The sequence below is a fragment of the Marmota monax genome, unplaced genomic scaffold (genome assembly GCF_021218885.2).
Source record: "Marmota monax isolate L192 unplaced genomic scaffold, Marmota_monax_Labrador192_F-V1.1 WCK01_AAM20220418_F8-fsc00028, whole genome shotgun sequence".
In the NCBI taxonomy this organism is placed as follows: domain Eukaryota; kingdom Metazoa; phylum Chordata; class Mammalia; order Rodentia; family Sciuridae; genus Marmota; species Marmota monax.
Window position 1 is genome coordinate 4,247,281 of NW_026694779.1, and position 13,968 is coordinate 4,261,248.

At 36.5% G+C, this 13,968-nt stretch overlaps 1 protein-coding gene and 1 non-coding gene across 3 annotated transcripts in view; one reads left to right on the forward strand and one right to left on the reverse strand.

The window, feature by feature from the left end:
• Positions 1–13,968, forward strand: part of Rad18 (RAD18 E3 ubiquitin protein ligase) — a 104,587-nt gene that overhangs the window by 63,075 nt on the left and 27,544 nt on the right. For both annotated transcript variants that reach the window (XM_046425498.2, XM_046425499.2), the window contains one exon: positions 4,940–5,114. In XM_046425498.2, the coding sequence (XP_046281454.1) occupies positions 4,940–5,114 (175 nt within the window). The remainder of the gene's footprint in view (positions 1–4,939; positions 5,115–13,968) is intronic.
• Positions 10,890–10,994, reverse strand: LOC124079887 (small nucleolar RNA SNORA28). The gene has a single exon (XR_006847501.1). It is a non-coding gene; the product is annotated as a small nucleolar RNA SNORA28 (small nucleolar RNA).

The window sequence follows — 13,968 nt, forward strand, 5'->3', positions numbered from 1 at the left end:
CATTAAATACCTTCATAGTACTGTGTAAATATTACCACTAACTATACCCAGAACCTTTCTGTAGCTGCCAATCCAAACTGTAATCACTATTTTGTACTTTTTTTTTTCTTTTTTCTTTTTTTTGGTACTAGGAATTGGTTCCAATGTGTGCTTTACTGCTGAACTACATCTCCAGTCATTTTTACTTTTCGTTATGGGGCAGGATCTTGCTAAGTTGTTGATGTTCTACCTGAGTTGTCAAGGCTGGCCTTGAACTTGCAAACCTCCTGCCTCAGGCTCCCAAGTTGCTGAAATTATAGGCGTGTGTCATTATACCTGGCCTATACTCATTATTTAATAACTCTTCCTTTTCCTCTCCCTCACATTCCTAATTGTCTTTATTCCACTCTTTGTATGGATTTGGCTATTCTGGGTACCTCATATAAATGAAATTGTATAGTATTTGTCCTTCTGTGTTGACTTATTTCTCTAAGAATTTTTTTCAGTGTCCATTAATGTAGCACATGTTAAAATTTTCCCCCTTTTTTGTGTGCTGAGAATGAAACCCAGAGCTTCTTGCCTGTGAGGCAAGTGCTCTACAAGAGAGCTACAGCCCCAGCCCTCTCATTCCTTTTTATGATTGAATAATATTCCGTAGTATGTATATGACACATCTTATTTATCCATTTATCCCTTAATAGGCTATTTTAGCCTTTTGGTTATAGTGAACAATGTTGTTATGAACATAGATTTTCAAATATTGGCTCAAGTCCCTGCTTTTAATTCTTTAGGATATTTACCTAGGAGAGGAATTACTGGTTCATATAGTGGTATCATGTTTAACCTTTCAAGAACCACCAAACTCTTTTCCACAATAGCTGTATCATTTTATATTGCCTACCAGCAATGTATGAGGTTTCTCCACATCCGTGTCAGCACTTATTATTTTCCTTTTTTTTTTGAGTCCATCTTAGTAGGTGTGAAAAGGTATGTCATATGATTTTATTGTTGTTGTTGGTGGTTTTTCATTTGTATTTGCTTTTGGTTTTGGAATTCTAGATTGAACCAAGGGTTCTTCTTCTACTGAATTATATCCTCACTTCTTATTTTTTATTTTGAGACATGGCCTTGCTAAGTTGCCGAGGCTGGCATTGAACTTGTAATCCTCCTGCCTCAGCCTCTGAGTACCTGGGATTATAGGAAAGCACCACTGTGCCTGACTGCCATTGTGGGTTTTGATTTGCAATTTGTTTTTCTTCTTTGGAGCGTATTCAAGTTCTTTGCCTATTTTAAAATTGTGTTGTTTGTTGATTTTATGGGGGTCTTTATGTATTCTGACTGTTAATCCCCTATCATATGTATGATTGGTAAATATTTCCAAATGTTCTCTTGTTGTCTTTTTGCTTTCTTGATAGTGTTGTTTCACCACAAAAATGCTTCATTTTGATGAAGATCAGTTTGTTTTTTATTGCCTGTTTTTGGTGTTATATCTATGAAGTCATAGCCAAATCCTGTGTCATACAGATTTTTCCTTTATATTTTCTTCCAACAATTTTGTAGCTTTAGCTCTTATGTTTAGGTCTTTGATCCATTTTGAGTTAATTTTTATATATTGTATTATTGTATAAGGTAAGGGCCCAACTTGATTCTTTTTTTTTTAATGGCCCTGGGGATTGAACCTAGGGCCTTGTGCATGCATGGCAAGCTCTGTACCATCTGAGCTATATCTCGAGCTCTCAACTTGATTCTTTTGTGTGTAGATATGTTTACCTAGGAGATATGTTTTATTCTCAGCCCAATTCATTGAAGATTCTTCTTCATTGATTGCTCTTGGTTAATCCTGTCCAAAATCAACTGACCCTGTGAAGGTTTACTTTGTATATTCCCTATTTTATTCCATGGGTCTTTATATCTGTCCTTATGCTTGTATTACTGTTTTAATTACTATAGCTTCTATAGTCAGTTTCAGAGTTGGAAATGTGAGTCCTTCAATTTTATTCTTCTTTTTCAGTTTTGGCTATTTGGGGTCCTTTGAGGTTCCTTGAGTTTTAGGATAAGTTTTAAAAAAACCAAAAAACACTGATTGCCTCTATAAAACATTGGTATTTTGATATTGGATTACATTGAATTTGTAGGTAGCCTTGGGTAGTACTGATATCTTAACAATATTAGATCTTCCAGTTCACAAACACAGGATGCTTTTTCCATTTAATTATCTTTTTAATTTCTTTTAGCAGTTTTATAGCTTTCAGTATACAAGTCTTTTACCTTCGTGGCTGATTTACTCCTAAGTATTTTATTCTTTTGGGTACTTACACATTCCTTGTTGTTTCCATTACTCACACTTCCTTTAGTAGGTTGCTGCCTCAGCATGTAGCTCATGGCCTTTGAACAACTTGAAGGATAGTTTTATAAATTATCATTGCTTAAGAAATTCTGGCTTGATATTTCCCACCAGAAGAAAACTATTTTTTTACTAATCAAATCTTTATTGAATATAGTTGGTTACTTGTGCTTGGGGGGTTATATAGAATGTGTGTATATACACAAAAGTATTTCTGTCTCTGGGTGACTGTTGATGTTAGGTTGTTGTTCATAATGGGGATGTCTGAGAGAGGAAGACACAGATTGGTTGAAGAGGTGGTTTTTGTATGGCAACATACAACCAGTGTAACTATTGCTCTTTAGAGTAAACTTTGAAGTGCCCATGTAAGTGAATAAGGTTCATGTTCTCTCAAGGGAAAACCTAATCTTTTTTATTGCATGTCTTTGGGGAGGTCTGATGTCCTAGCCTCATAGTTGGGGCTCTCCTTGAAGTCCTGTGTTCTTAGATCTAAGGGCAGACAGGATCTAAGGTCAGCTCATATTGTTGAGTGCTGTTTGTCCCTAACAGAGAATTTTTTTCTGTTATTTATTTGTTTAAGAGGGAAAGAAGTAAGAGACTAAAACTTTTAAAAATAAAAGGTTGTTTCAAGATGAATTCCTTTTCCCTGGCTTGCCAGCTTGATTGCATTCTCTGAGCCAGTTGAGTGATATAATTGCCTGGGTGCATCAAGTTTCCAGGGTGATGGGTTCCCCTTATAATGTGTTTACAAGAGGAGATCCTAGAGATTCTGGATGGTCATCTTATTAGCTCAGTTTTTTCTTTTGATAAACATTAGAGGATACAGCTTTGTTTTGGAAATGATGGCTTACTGATAGGCAGTATTAGGAGCTCTTCTTCCAATCTGAGAGAATCATTTGTGAAAAAATCTTGACTGTATGACCTTGGAAAGTTTTTGTCCTCCTTTTTGAAGAATTTGGCTTATTCTTTTCCCATGCAATATCTCTGGCTAAAAAGCCTGGCCTGTTCTTTTTAATGTGCTTTGTCACATGAGAAAAAGAATCATAGATAATGTCTTGCACTCTTATTTGCAGACATTTGGCTATACCTGTGTGTCTCATTCTTGTGTACACTTTGAGTCTTCCCTTTTCCTATATTTGCAATGAGAAACTCCGAGAACTAAGACTATGATAAAGGTTGTATAGAAATGTGACTTGTGGGGCTGGGGATGTGGCTCAAGCGGTAGCGCGCTCGCCTGGCATGCGTGCGGCCCGGGTTCGATCCTCAGCACCACATACAAACAAAGATGTTGTGTCTGCCGAAAAAACTAAAAAAAAAAAAATAATAAATATAGAAATGTGACTTGTATGTCTGATTAGTTTTCCTTTCCCATAATGAATTCATTCTATTTAGTAGGTTTAGGGTCCATGTAAATTCATTATTATGTAATAGTGTATTAGGGTATTAGCTCCTAATGTTACCTGTCTGATACACATATATCTCATTGGTTCTATTCCTCTATATGTAATCATATACATATGATTATAAATAATAAGCATATAAATAATATGATTCTATATATGTGATTATAAAGGGGAATTTATCAGATTGGTTTATATGACCAGAAGCTGGATATTCCCACAATGGCTATCTGCAGACTGGAGAGCTGGAGGAACCAGTAACTGCTCAGCCCAAGAAGCTGGAGCCTTAGAACAAGAGGAGACTCCAGTGATGCAACCCCAGTTCAGGACTGAAAGCCTGGTAACTTCCAGGACAGTTGCTAGTCAGATTCTGTTTTGTAAGAGTGAAGCAGAGCAGAAATTTGATGTCTTCAGGAGATACAGCTACAGCAGTTGAGGTACCTTGCTCAAGAAAGAACTGAGCTTACATCTGTTTTGTCTTCCTCATTCGTCCTCCTTTTCATTCTATCCAGGCTCCCAACTTATGGGACTGTGCTGCCCACATTTAGGGTGGGTCTCCTGGTCAGTTTGTTGTCCCACATACTGGTCATTCTTAGAAACCCTCATGATACACCCAGAAACCTCTTAATCTTAGGCATCTCTTTATCTACTCAAGTTGACAATTCAGATTAACTCTCATAGCCAGTGACAAATATTGTAGTTCTCTTTATTTGTTGAATCTTTAGTCATTTTTTGCTAGAGTGACAGTGTTCTCCATCTATGAAATGCTTAGGAATTTAGTGATATGTAAATAGGGGATTTATTAGAATTAAAAACTTGGGCTCAGGATATAGCTCAGTGATAGAGCGCTCGCCTATCATATGTGAAGCACTGGGTTTGATTCTTAGCATCACATAAAAATAAATAAAAAAGGTATTTTGTTTGTCTACAACTAAAAAATAATAAAAAAGAATTATGAATTTGTTCCATTTCTGGTTTTAAAGGAAACTTTATTTTTAAATTAATTAATTGTGGAAAAACAAAGCACCATTGTGGTATTATTGATTCTCTGGCTCTCACTGGAGTTTTGGGATCAATGTAATATATACTTAGATTTTACTCAATATAAATAACAATATTGTGTGTTACAGAAATAATAGGCATACAAAGGTTGTAAATTTTAAGATACTCTTTAATTTTTATTTCATCCTTTTTACATTTCTTTTTTTCCTTTTAGGACAGGAAGATGATAAAATGAAATTCTCAGATACAACCTCAATAAGAAATCACTTTCCTCCATCAAATCTATGCTCCCCAGAAAAAGTGAAGCCTGTTAGACAAGATGATTCTTCTAGTTGTACTGATATTCAGGAATCGGCTCTTTACTCATCGGAATCAGGTTCATGCAATAGGTAAGGAGCAAGTGGTAGTTGATAATGAATCTTTCAAGTTTCTATTTCCCATGTACGTGTTGCTAGAAATAATTAGAAGATAGTTTTGTGGCATTATGTGGTTTTTGAGGTTTCTTCCATTTCCTGTTTTTTACTTCCATGTTGTCTTCATAGTGATAGCAAGCCAGAATAAAAGGATACTACAGTGACCATTGGGTGACTTTATTTCCCACTCTGTAGGCTTTATGTAGGACTTCCTAGAGCTGGACAAGAAGCATGATAAGCAGAAAGTTGAGACAATGAGTAAAGGAGATGATCAGGAAGATGGTAAATAGTAAAGTAAAAGAAAAGAAAAATTCAGCCAAATGAATTGGGGGAATCTCTAAAAATTAGAGCTTCAATGGCAAGCCCTTTTGAGAAAGTATTTAAAAAATTGTGTGTTGTAAAAAGATGACATAGGGTTAATTCATTTTATACACACACAGGTACATACACATTTTATATGCTGGTGTCTTACTTTATAAGTGGAGCATCCTAAATTTGAAATCTGAAATGCTCCAAAACCTGAAACTTGGCACATTTGAAACATTTTAGATTTTGGGTCTGGGATGCTCACCTGTAAAAACTATGCAAATATTAAAATATCCGGGAAGCTTTGAAATCTGAAACACTTCTGGTCCTAACATTTTGAATAAGGGATGATCAACCTATACATCATAAATATTACTCATGTTTCTACCTCATATTTGTAACTGTTGTTTTTAATGGGTGCAGTATTATGTTGTGTTTCTGTACTGTAATTGATTAGTTCCTTCCATTTCTGTAAAGCTGTACATTTTCCCCAGTTTGTTCTTATGTACCTGATGCTATGGTAAAGCTCTTTTGTTTCTTACTGAATTACTTACATTCTTACCTTTGTCATCATTTTGACCGAAGTAGGTGTGGTCATTGCCTTCTAATTATATCAATTTAAAATGTTATAAGCAGCATGTGAATATGAATGTCTCTTGGAAATTATCTAATCTTTGATATTCACTTAAAATTACTAACATGCACTTGGGTGACAGATTTCATCAGTCTGAATCATGAGATTTAAAAAAAAAAAAAGTCTTACTTGAAGACCCTCTTCTTTCTTACTGTTTCTGGGGAGCATCTTCATATTATTCAGAATCAAGTGTTAGGAAAGGAAAGTATTCCCACCTCATCCCAAAGGTTTTCAAGGCCCAAAACTGCATTTTTTTTAGTTATTTGAGGGTTAGCTCTGAATTGTTATATACTAGAATTGGGCATTCCTGCAAGTTCAGTGGGTAGTATTTGTTTTTAAACATAAATCTCTTGTGAATACAAAATAAAAATAAGGAAAAATCAGAGGCAAGGTGTAAAGAGCTGGTTTTTAATCTTAGTTACTGGTTGCTTGAATGTTTTAGAAAGCCAGAGTGAATCAGGACATTGGTGTGGTAATGAAATAAACTAAAGGGAAAATATGGCCATCAAATATCTGTTTATCTGGTGATGACATTATAGCAAATAAGATGAGTTTGGAGTCTTGGCCTCAGAAAGACTCAATGACCACACTAAACTGTGAGAAGATGATTTAAAAGAAAGATGCCATGCCATTGCTTTTAGCTACACTATGGCTCAGGAACTAGGAGAGCCATTAGTAGATAGTCTTTTGACTTTGTTTCAAAGGTAAAAGAAATAAGACTGAAGGGAATATGGAATAAACCTTCTTGGGTCAGTGTATTAGTCAGCTTTCTGTTACTGACCAAATATCTGAGATAACCAACTTATAAAGAGAAAGGTATATTTGACTCAGGTTTTAGGGATTCCAGTATGTGATTAGTAGGTCCCACTGCTTTGGGCCTTTGGTAAGCCAGTACATCGCTGCGGGAGTACATGGTGGGGGAGAACTACTCACTAATGACCGGAAAGTAAGAAGAGGAAGGGAGAGCAAACTGGGATCCCACAGTCCCCTTTGACGGCACACCCTCTGTGACTTATGGACTTATTACTAGGCTTTACCTCCTAAAGTTTCCACAACCTCATGATGGTACCACCCTGGGGACCAAGCCTCTATCACATAGACCTTTAGAGCACATTCAAGATCCAAACTATAGAGCCGGGGTTGTGGCTTGCCTACCACATGTGAGGCACTGGGTTTGATCCTCAGCACCACATAAAAAAATAAATGAATAAAATAAAGTCATCTACAACTAAAAAACAACAACAAAAAATGATCCATACTATAGCAGAAATTTCCTAAAATGGGTTTAGCCCAAAGTCTGGTTGTTGTAACTCATCCCTCATGAAAAGAGGTAAAAAGTACCCTTATGTTTATCAGTCACATACCATTCCTACCACCATTTCATTACAGAATTGGGTTTTCTCATTGTTTACCTTTCTGCTGATCAGGATGCTGGGTAATATTATAGAAAGTTTCTCTGTTTACCCTAATGCTTCCTTTTGGTAAGGGTCAAATTGAGTTATTGTATGAGACATTTTGAGATGACAATTTTGTTAGCAACTCAAAATGAGCATTGTGATACTAGTAGCTTATTCTTTGCTCTGTCTTAAGCAGGGTCTAATATTGTACTCACTCAATAAGTACGAATTGTGTACCCAGCACTGTTCTAGATGTTGTAAGTTAGCAGTGATCAGACCATTATTATTTTTTAAAATTTAATCTTACATTCTATTTCACATGTGATGTCTGTATATGTACATATACACATTCCGTTGGCCCAGTGAAAATAGCTACAAAGGGCAAATTTTTAACAACTTTTATTGAGATATAGTTCACATACTACACAACTTGCCTATTTAAATGTACAATTTGATGGTTTTTTGTTTATTCACAAAGATATACAGCACATTTCACCACAATTTTTATCATCACGTAAAGAAACAGCAGTCATTACCTATTGTCCCCCTGAAACTTCCTGCCCTAAGCTATAAGCAACTACTGACCTATTTTCTGTCTATAGGTTTGCCTATTCTCTATTTTATATAAATGGGATTATACAATATATGGATTTTTGAAACTGTCTTCCTCAATTTAGATAAATGTTTTCAATGTTCATCCATGTTATATTGTGTTTCAGTACTACATTCCATTTTATTGTTGAATATTCCATTGTATGAATATGTTTTCTTTATTCATTTATTAGTTCCTAGACATTTGGGTTGTTTCCAAGTGCGTTTTAACAAGGAAAAGTATCAAGTTTGTTTGCACAGTTCGAATCTTAGCTTCAGCAATATTATTCAACATTTATAACTAGGCTTGCCTTGAAGAAGTGGGCAGTCTCTATTATTCCTCTCTCATGTAAGAAAAGGAAATGTTATACCCATTGTAAATATTAAATATGGTTATCTTTTAATTTTTATTCAGATTTTTTTATTTGCTGTCATTTTGTCTTGAAGTTTAAAAGGTAGTGCCTTCCTTGTATTAAACCTAGGCACTTAGGCTAAAGGGAAGTGGGGGGAGAAAAGTGAGACCTAATTAAGTACTGGTTTTGGTTTGATCCCAGAACAGACCATGTGGCAACAGATTCAAGAGTAGGTTGTCAGGGAGTTATGTGTGCAGCGGGAAGCAGCACTGGGGCAGCAGGAAAAGTGAAAAGCTTGTGTTGAAGAGCTTCAGGTCAGGTTCTGTGGAATGACTTTGGATTCAGTCTTTTTGAAGTGTACCTCCACACATCTTTCAAAAGCGTACTAAATGTATTTCGCATTGTCAGATGAGTGTGAGATTTTTGGGGGCCGGGGCAAAACGTTATGGTTTAGATGTAGTATCTTCTAAAAGCTCATGTGCAAGAAGGTTTGGAAGAGAAATGATTGGGCCATAGCCTTACCCATAGCCATACCCTAACCTGATGGGATTAATTGATGAGTGACTGGAGGCAGGGCGTGTGGCAGGAGGAAGTGGTTCACTGGGGGTGTGCCTATGGGGTATATATATTTTATATAAGGAGAGTGGAGTCTCTCTGCTTCCTGATCCTCATGTGAGCTGCTTCCCTCTGCCACACTCTTTCACCATGATGTTCCGCCTTACCTGGAGTCCCTGGGGAATGAAGCTGGCTGTATGTTGACTAAGAAAAAAAACTCCAAAACCACGAGCCCTTCCTTAAATAAACTTTTTCTCCTCTACAGTTGTTCTGATTGGGTCTTTTAGTCACAGCAGCGAAAAAGCTGACTAAAACAAGCATATAAACATGTCTCAGGCCTGTTGGGAAGATGAAATGAGATATTAGTTGTGAGTCTTTGCTGAATATGATTATTGTTATACTTTCATGAAGATGAATCAATTATATTTTCTTTAGTAATACTGGAAAATGTAGGACTTTGTAGCCAAATGTTACAGAAATGTCTCCACTTTCCTCATCATGTTGATTTTCAGACATACGTTTCAATTTTTGTTTTACAGAAGGACCTAGGAAAGAAATATACAAGTACATGAAGATGTGTTACATTTTGTTAATTAGTGAGTCAGATACAAAGGGTTGCCTGTATGTTACATGTTAGACCGAGGGCAGGAGGAACAGCCAAGTCTCTCGCAATAGATGGAAGAAATTTCAGAGCAATAACGGTGGTCATAAGTGATTCATATATGGCAAAGGACTATTGTTAAGATTTGAAATGTCAGTTTATTAGATACTTCTTGCTGTTTTTGAGCAGAAACTGCTTATCTTCTGGCTACATGCATCATGATTAGGGAATTATGTTCACTCTGGAAGATGGGTGTCAGTGCCTTAGATCAAATTCCCTGGGGATTGCAGTGAAATATTTTTGAGAATGATATACCTCTGGTATTTTGTGATGCAGAGAGGATGAGTTTTTGTGTAATACCTCAGATATTGTAAATGCTGATCAAAACATGAAAGGTATGATTACAATTTGAACTCTCGATCCTCCTGTTTCAGCCTCCTGAACTACTGGGATTACAGGCATGCTCCATCATGCCCTGCTTCAATTTTTTTCTTTTTATGATAGTTTTGTTGTTTTTATAAGGAAAGCCATACATTTCCAAAAGTATTTTTAATACATGTTGTTTGTGTTTATTGGGATAAACAAAAGTTTTGAATTGAAAGAAGAAAATTTCATAGTTTTATCAGACAGAAATAGCAGTGTTAAACTTCAGTAAATATATCCTTCCAAAAATAGATATGTGGGTAGATAAATAGATGAACAGTTTTTAAACATTTGTCATTTTTAAATACTTTCCTTTGAAGGGACAAATCATGCCATTTTAGGTTTAATGTGAGTAGAAGTAACATTGTGAGCAGTTTTTAATTCATGTACTCTTGCTGTCATATAGAATATAGATCTTATTCTTACATTGTTGAATAAAGAGGTCAGTTTTCTTTGTCCTAGAGAAATATTTGAACTCATAATTTGGCAGACTCATAACTAAGAATAATCTTATTTCAAGATTTAATTGGTATGTCCAATCCAAATTCTTAATTCTTCCTTGTTTTATTTGCCACCCTGGAAATGGAGCCTATGGCCTAACTCACACCAGGCAAGCCACGGTCCCAGCCCTAACTCTTTTTATTTATTTGTTTTTTTGTTTAATGTTTTTTGTAGTTGTAGATGGACAGAATGCCTTTATTTATTTGTGTATTTTTATGTGTCTTTTTGTGCTAAGGATTGAACCCAGTGTCTCACACATGTTAGGTAAGTGCTCGCCACTGAGCTACAGCCCCAGTCCCTCAGCCCAAACTCTTAAGTACTTCTTTTAGAATTTGAATATTAATATTACATTTATCTTCTCTTTTTTTTTTCTTCTTTTTTTTTTCTTACACTGTTCAAGCCCATGTAATGGCTTGTCTCACAGAAAAGAGACCACCAGAATAGGTTAGACTTTCTTACTATAGCAAGCTCAAATTGTGGCATTGATCTTCTCTTACACATCTTGAAAACATATGATAAAGGCTAATAAGAATTTTATATTTTTGAATAGCTTCTTGCTAGATTATTTTGGGAAGTTCAGGAGACTTATCCAAATTTCTGTAAATTATCTTATTGTTCTTATTAATCAACAAGAGTATGCTTTTGTTCGCTAAGTTTTGGCATGCATTGGACACTGCATTTTTATTGAGGGCTAAATTAAAAGAGAAGATTCTTTTGATTATGGCCCTAGAAAGGATGCGTTGTCTTCATGCAGGAATGAATTGTAGTCATGCTTTTTCTTGGAAGAATCATTAGGTTATTATTTTTTAAAAAAATTTCTGCAGTTTAGGTCTAGGCTAAAGAAATAGAAACAAACAGTGTCTTTTGGCATAGCTAGAGAAATGTGAATAGGTCTCTAGATCAGATAAAGTTTTTGTAGCAATGTTCAATTTCCTGAATTTGATAATTGTATCATTGTCATATAAGTGAATAGACCTGTTCTTAAGAAATGCAAACGATGAATTAAAGGGGAACAGTGACTACCAGTTACTTGCAAGAGTTGAGGAAACAACATGTGTTATGTGTGTGTATGATTGTGTGTACACAGAACAAGAGATAAATGGTAACGGTCAAAATCTGGATGAGGGATATAAGGGTTGTTTTTTGGTAGGTATGAAATTATGCAGAGTTTAAGAATTTTGCTTGTTGAATTCTGAGAAATAGAAGTTGCTGAGTTTCTATATCTGGAATTTTTTCTGTAAGGAAATATTTCATTGACCAAAGCCAGGGGGCCTACACGGATCATGACCCACCTAACATGGCTGTTTCTGCCTTGGTGTGTTAGAGAATGTGGACAACTTCAATTGCACTATTCCTGAGAACAGCTCATTTAATCATTTTGTGACCAAATCTGTAGCCCCTAACCTACCTAGGTGGGCCTTCCTGCAGATGCTAAGGGTTGATAGAAGACCCTTAGTGAAGATATAAGTGATACATTTTAATTCATCACAGTTCTGGAAAAGGCAGTTACCTCTTCTCTGATGTTACACTAGGAGTGGGATCTTTGTGTAGGCAAGACACAGGCACAGGCACAGGCACAGAATGCCAGGCACTTTGACTGAGAGGCTAATGAATTATTGGCTCTTTGCTTGCTATATTTTGCCACAACTTTTCTCTCTTTTTACTTATTTCTGAAAGAGCTACCCAGAAACTTAAGAGCTAGAGAAAAAACTGAAAACAAAAAATGTTTGATTCTTTGGCCAATGTAAGAAGTTAAATTCTTTCCTAAGTTCTAGTAAATAGGAAAATAATGGAGGTAATTTTAAGGGAAAAAGTTTCCATTTTGACATTTGCCTGAGGAGTGTTGGAATGCTGACACTATCAGCCTATGGATGAGAGAAGCTGAGTTTTGCTAAGTGAAGGGAAGGGGAAATACCAACTCAGTTTTCAGAGCACCTTCTCATAGCAGAGGGGTGCAGTTGGCTTTGAAGCTTGGTTCCAGGCAGGCCTTTCAGACAGGTCATGGTAAGGACTGGGTAAACTTTATAGTTTGGGTTTGGTAAATACAGCAAATGAGGATTTTGAGTTGATTGGTTCAAAAAGACTTGGGTGTTGTCCTTTGATGCTTTATATTGAAAAAGTTGATAGATCTTTTAGGAAGTTTCTGGACTCAACAATAAACTTAATCCATAACTTTTAGCTTCCTGGGCAAGAGTCTCCTGGAATAGTGAAGTTATATTGATGAAAACAGTGGAATGCTGAAGTCTTACTAATGTAGGCAGTGAGCTGTTTGGGTTCTACAGGTACTTCTTGAGTCCTGGGAGTGTTGCATGTGCTATATTATTTAGTTCTGTAGAGATGTGGAAATGAAAGATGAAAGGAGTCAAATAACTTGTTTGAGGTTTTACAAGTCGTAAGTGGCAAGTCCACATTGTTCTCCTTCATAATGCCACTGTGGACAAGCAACTTGGCTTTTTCAAGAGTAGAAATATCCAGTTATTGAAAAGGTTGAGTTTCCTCAGAAGCAGATGTGGAGATGAGGATTTAAGTGGATGTGGTTTATTTGGAGGGTGAAGGGGACACTGTAAGGGAGTGGGAAAGTGAGACAGGAAAGGGAAGAAGTGCTAAGTGTACCTGTTACCAAACCAGAGATCACCCTCAGCAGCTGAAGTCTAATCCTCATGGGGAATCTGGGAGCTGGTCTGAAATACTCCCTCAGTTATCCCACCAAAGGGCAAGGGAACTTCTGCTAGCCATTCCTTGGTGGCTATTCCCTGGTGCTCCCAGCGCCCATGCAGGACAGAGCAGGCTTGTACAATGAGGAATCACCCCTGGGCAAAGACACTGATAGTCCTCAAGCCTGATACACTGGGGGTGGTGGGGGGGGATATAGTGCAGAGAGTTAGGCAAGCCGCCAGTGGGATCTGCCCAGGATTGATTCCAACAGAAGACAGGGCAGTGTTTTGGATCTGTGTATTCCTTATGAATACAAACGTGGCTCTATGGGTCTTAGCCTGGGTCTCTAGCCCATGAGAATGTAGGAATGTGTGTGGCTTTCCAGAGCCCACTGTAGCTCTTGCCAAGCACACTTGCCCTTTGCTGAAAGGAAAGAAAGGGATAAAGATGTCTGGGGCTGCTGAAGATGTGATAGATAAGAAATGTCAGAGGACAAAGTGACAGGAGAACTAAAAAGCTCTGAGCCAAATGGGTCTACAGACTGAAGAGTGCATTTGTTGATGCGAAACAATTTACTTTTTCATCTTATATGATAATAAACTAAAGTACAAAATAATCCATCACCACACTGAAATTTGCCAACATACTAAATAAAAATGTCTTGGCTTTGGGTAAAAAAGTGCAAATACAGAAAGAACTAGGAGTTCTTTAATTGTCTGGAAATATTTCCTTATTATCCCGCTTTGTTTCTTGAAATGTACTTACCTATAGTGTTTAATTTTATATGTGACCTTAAATATTTCTCTAATGTATA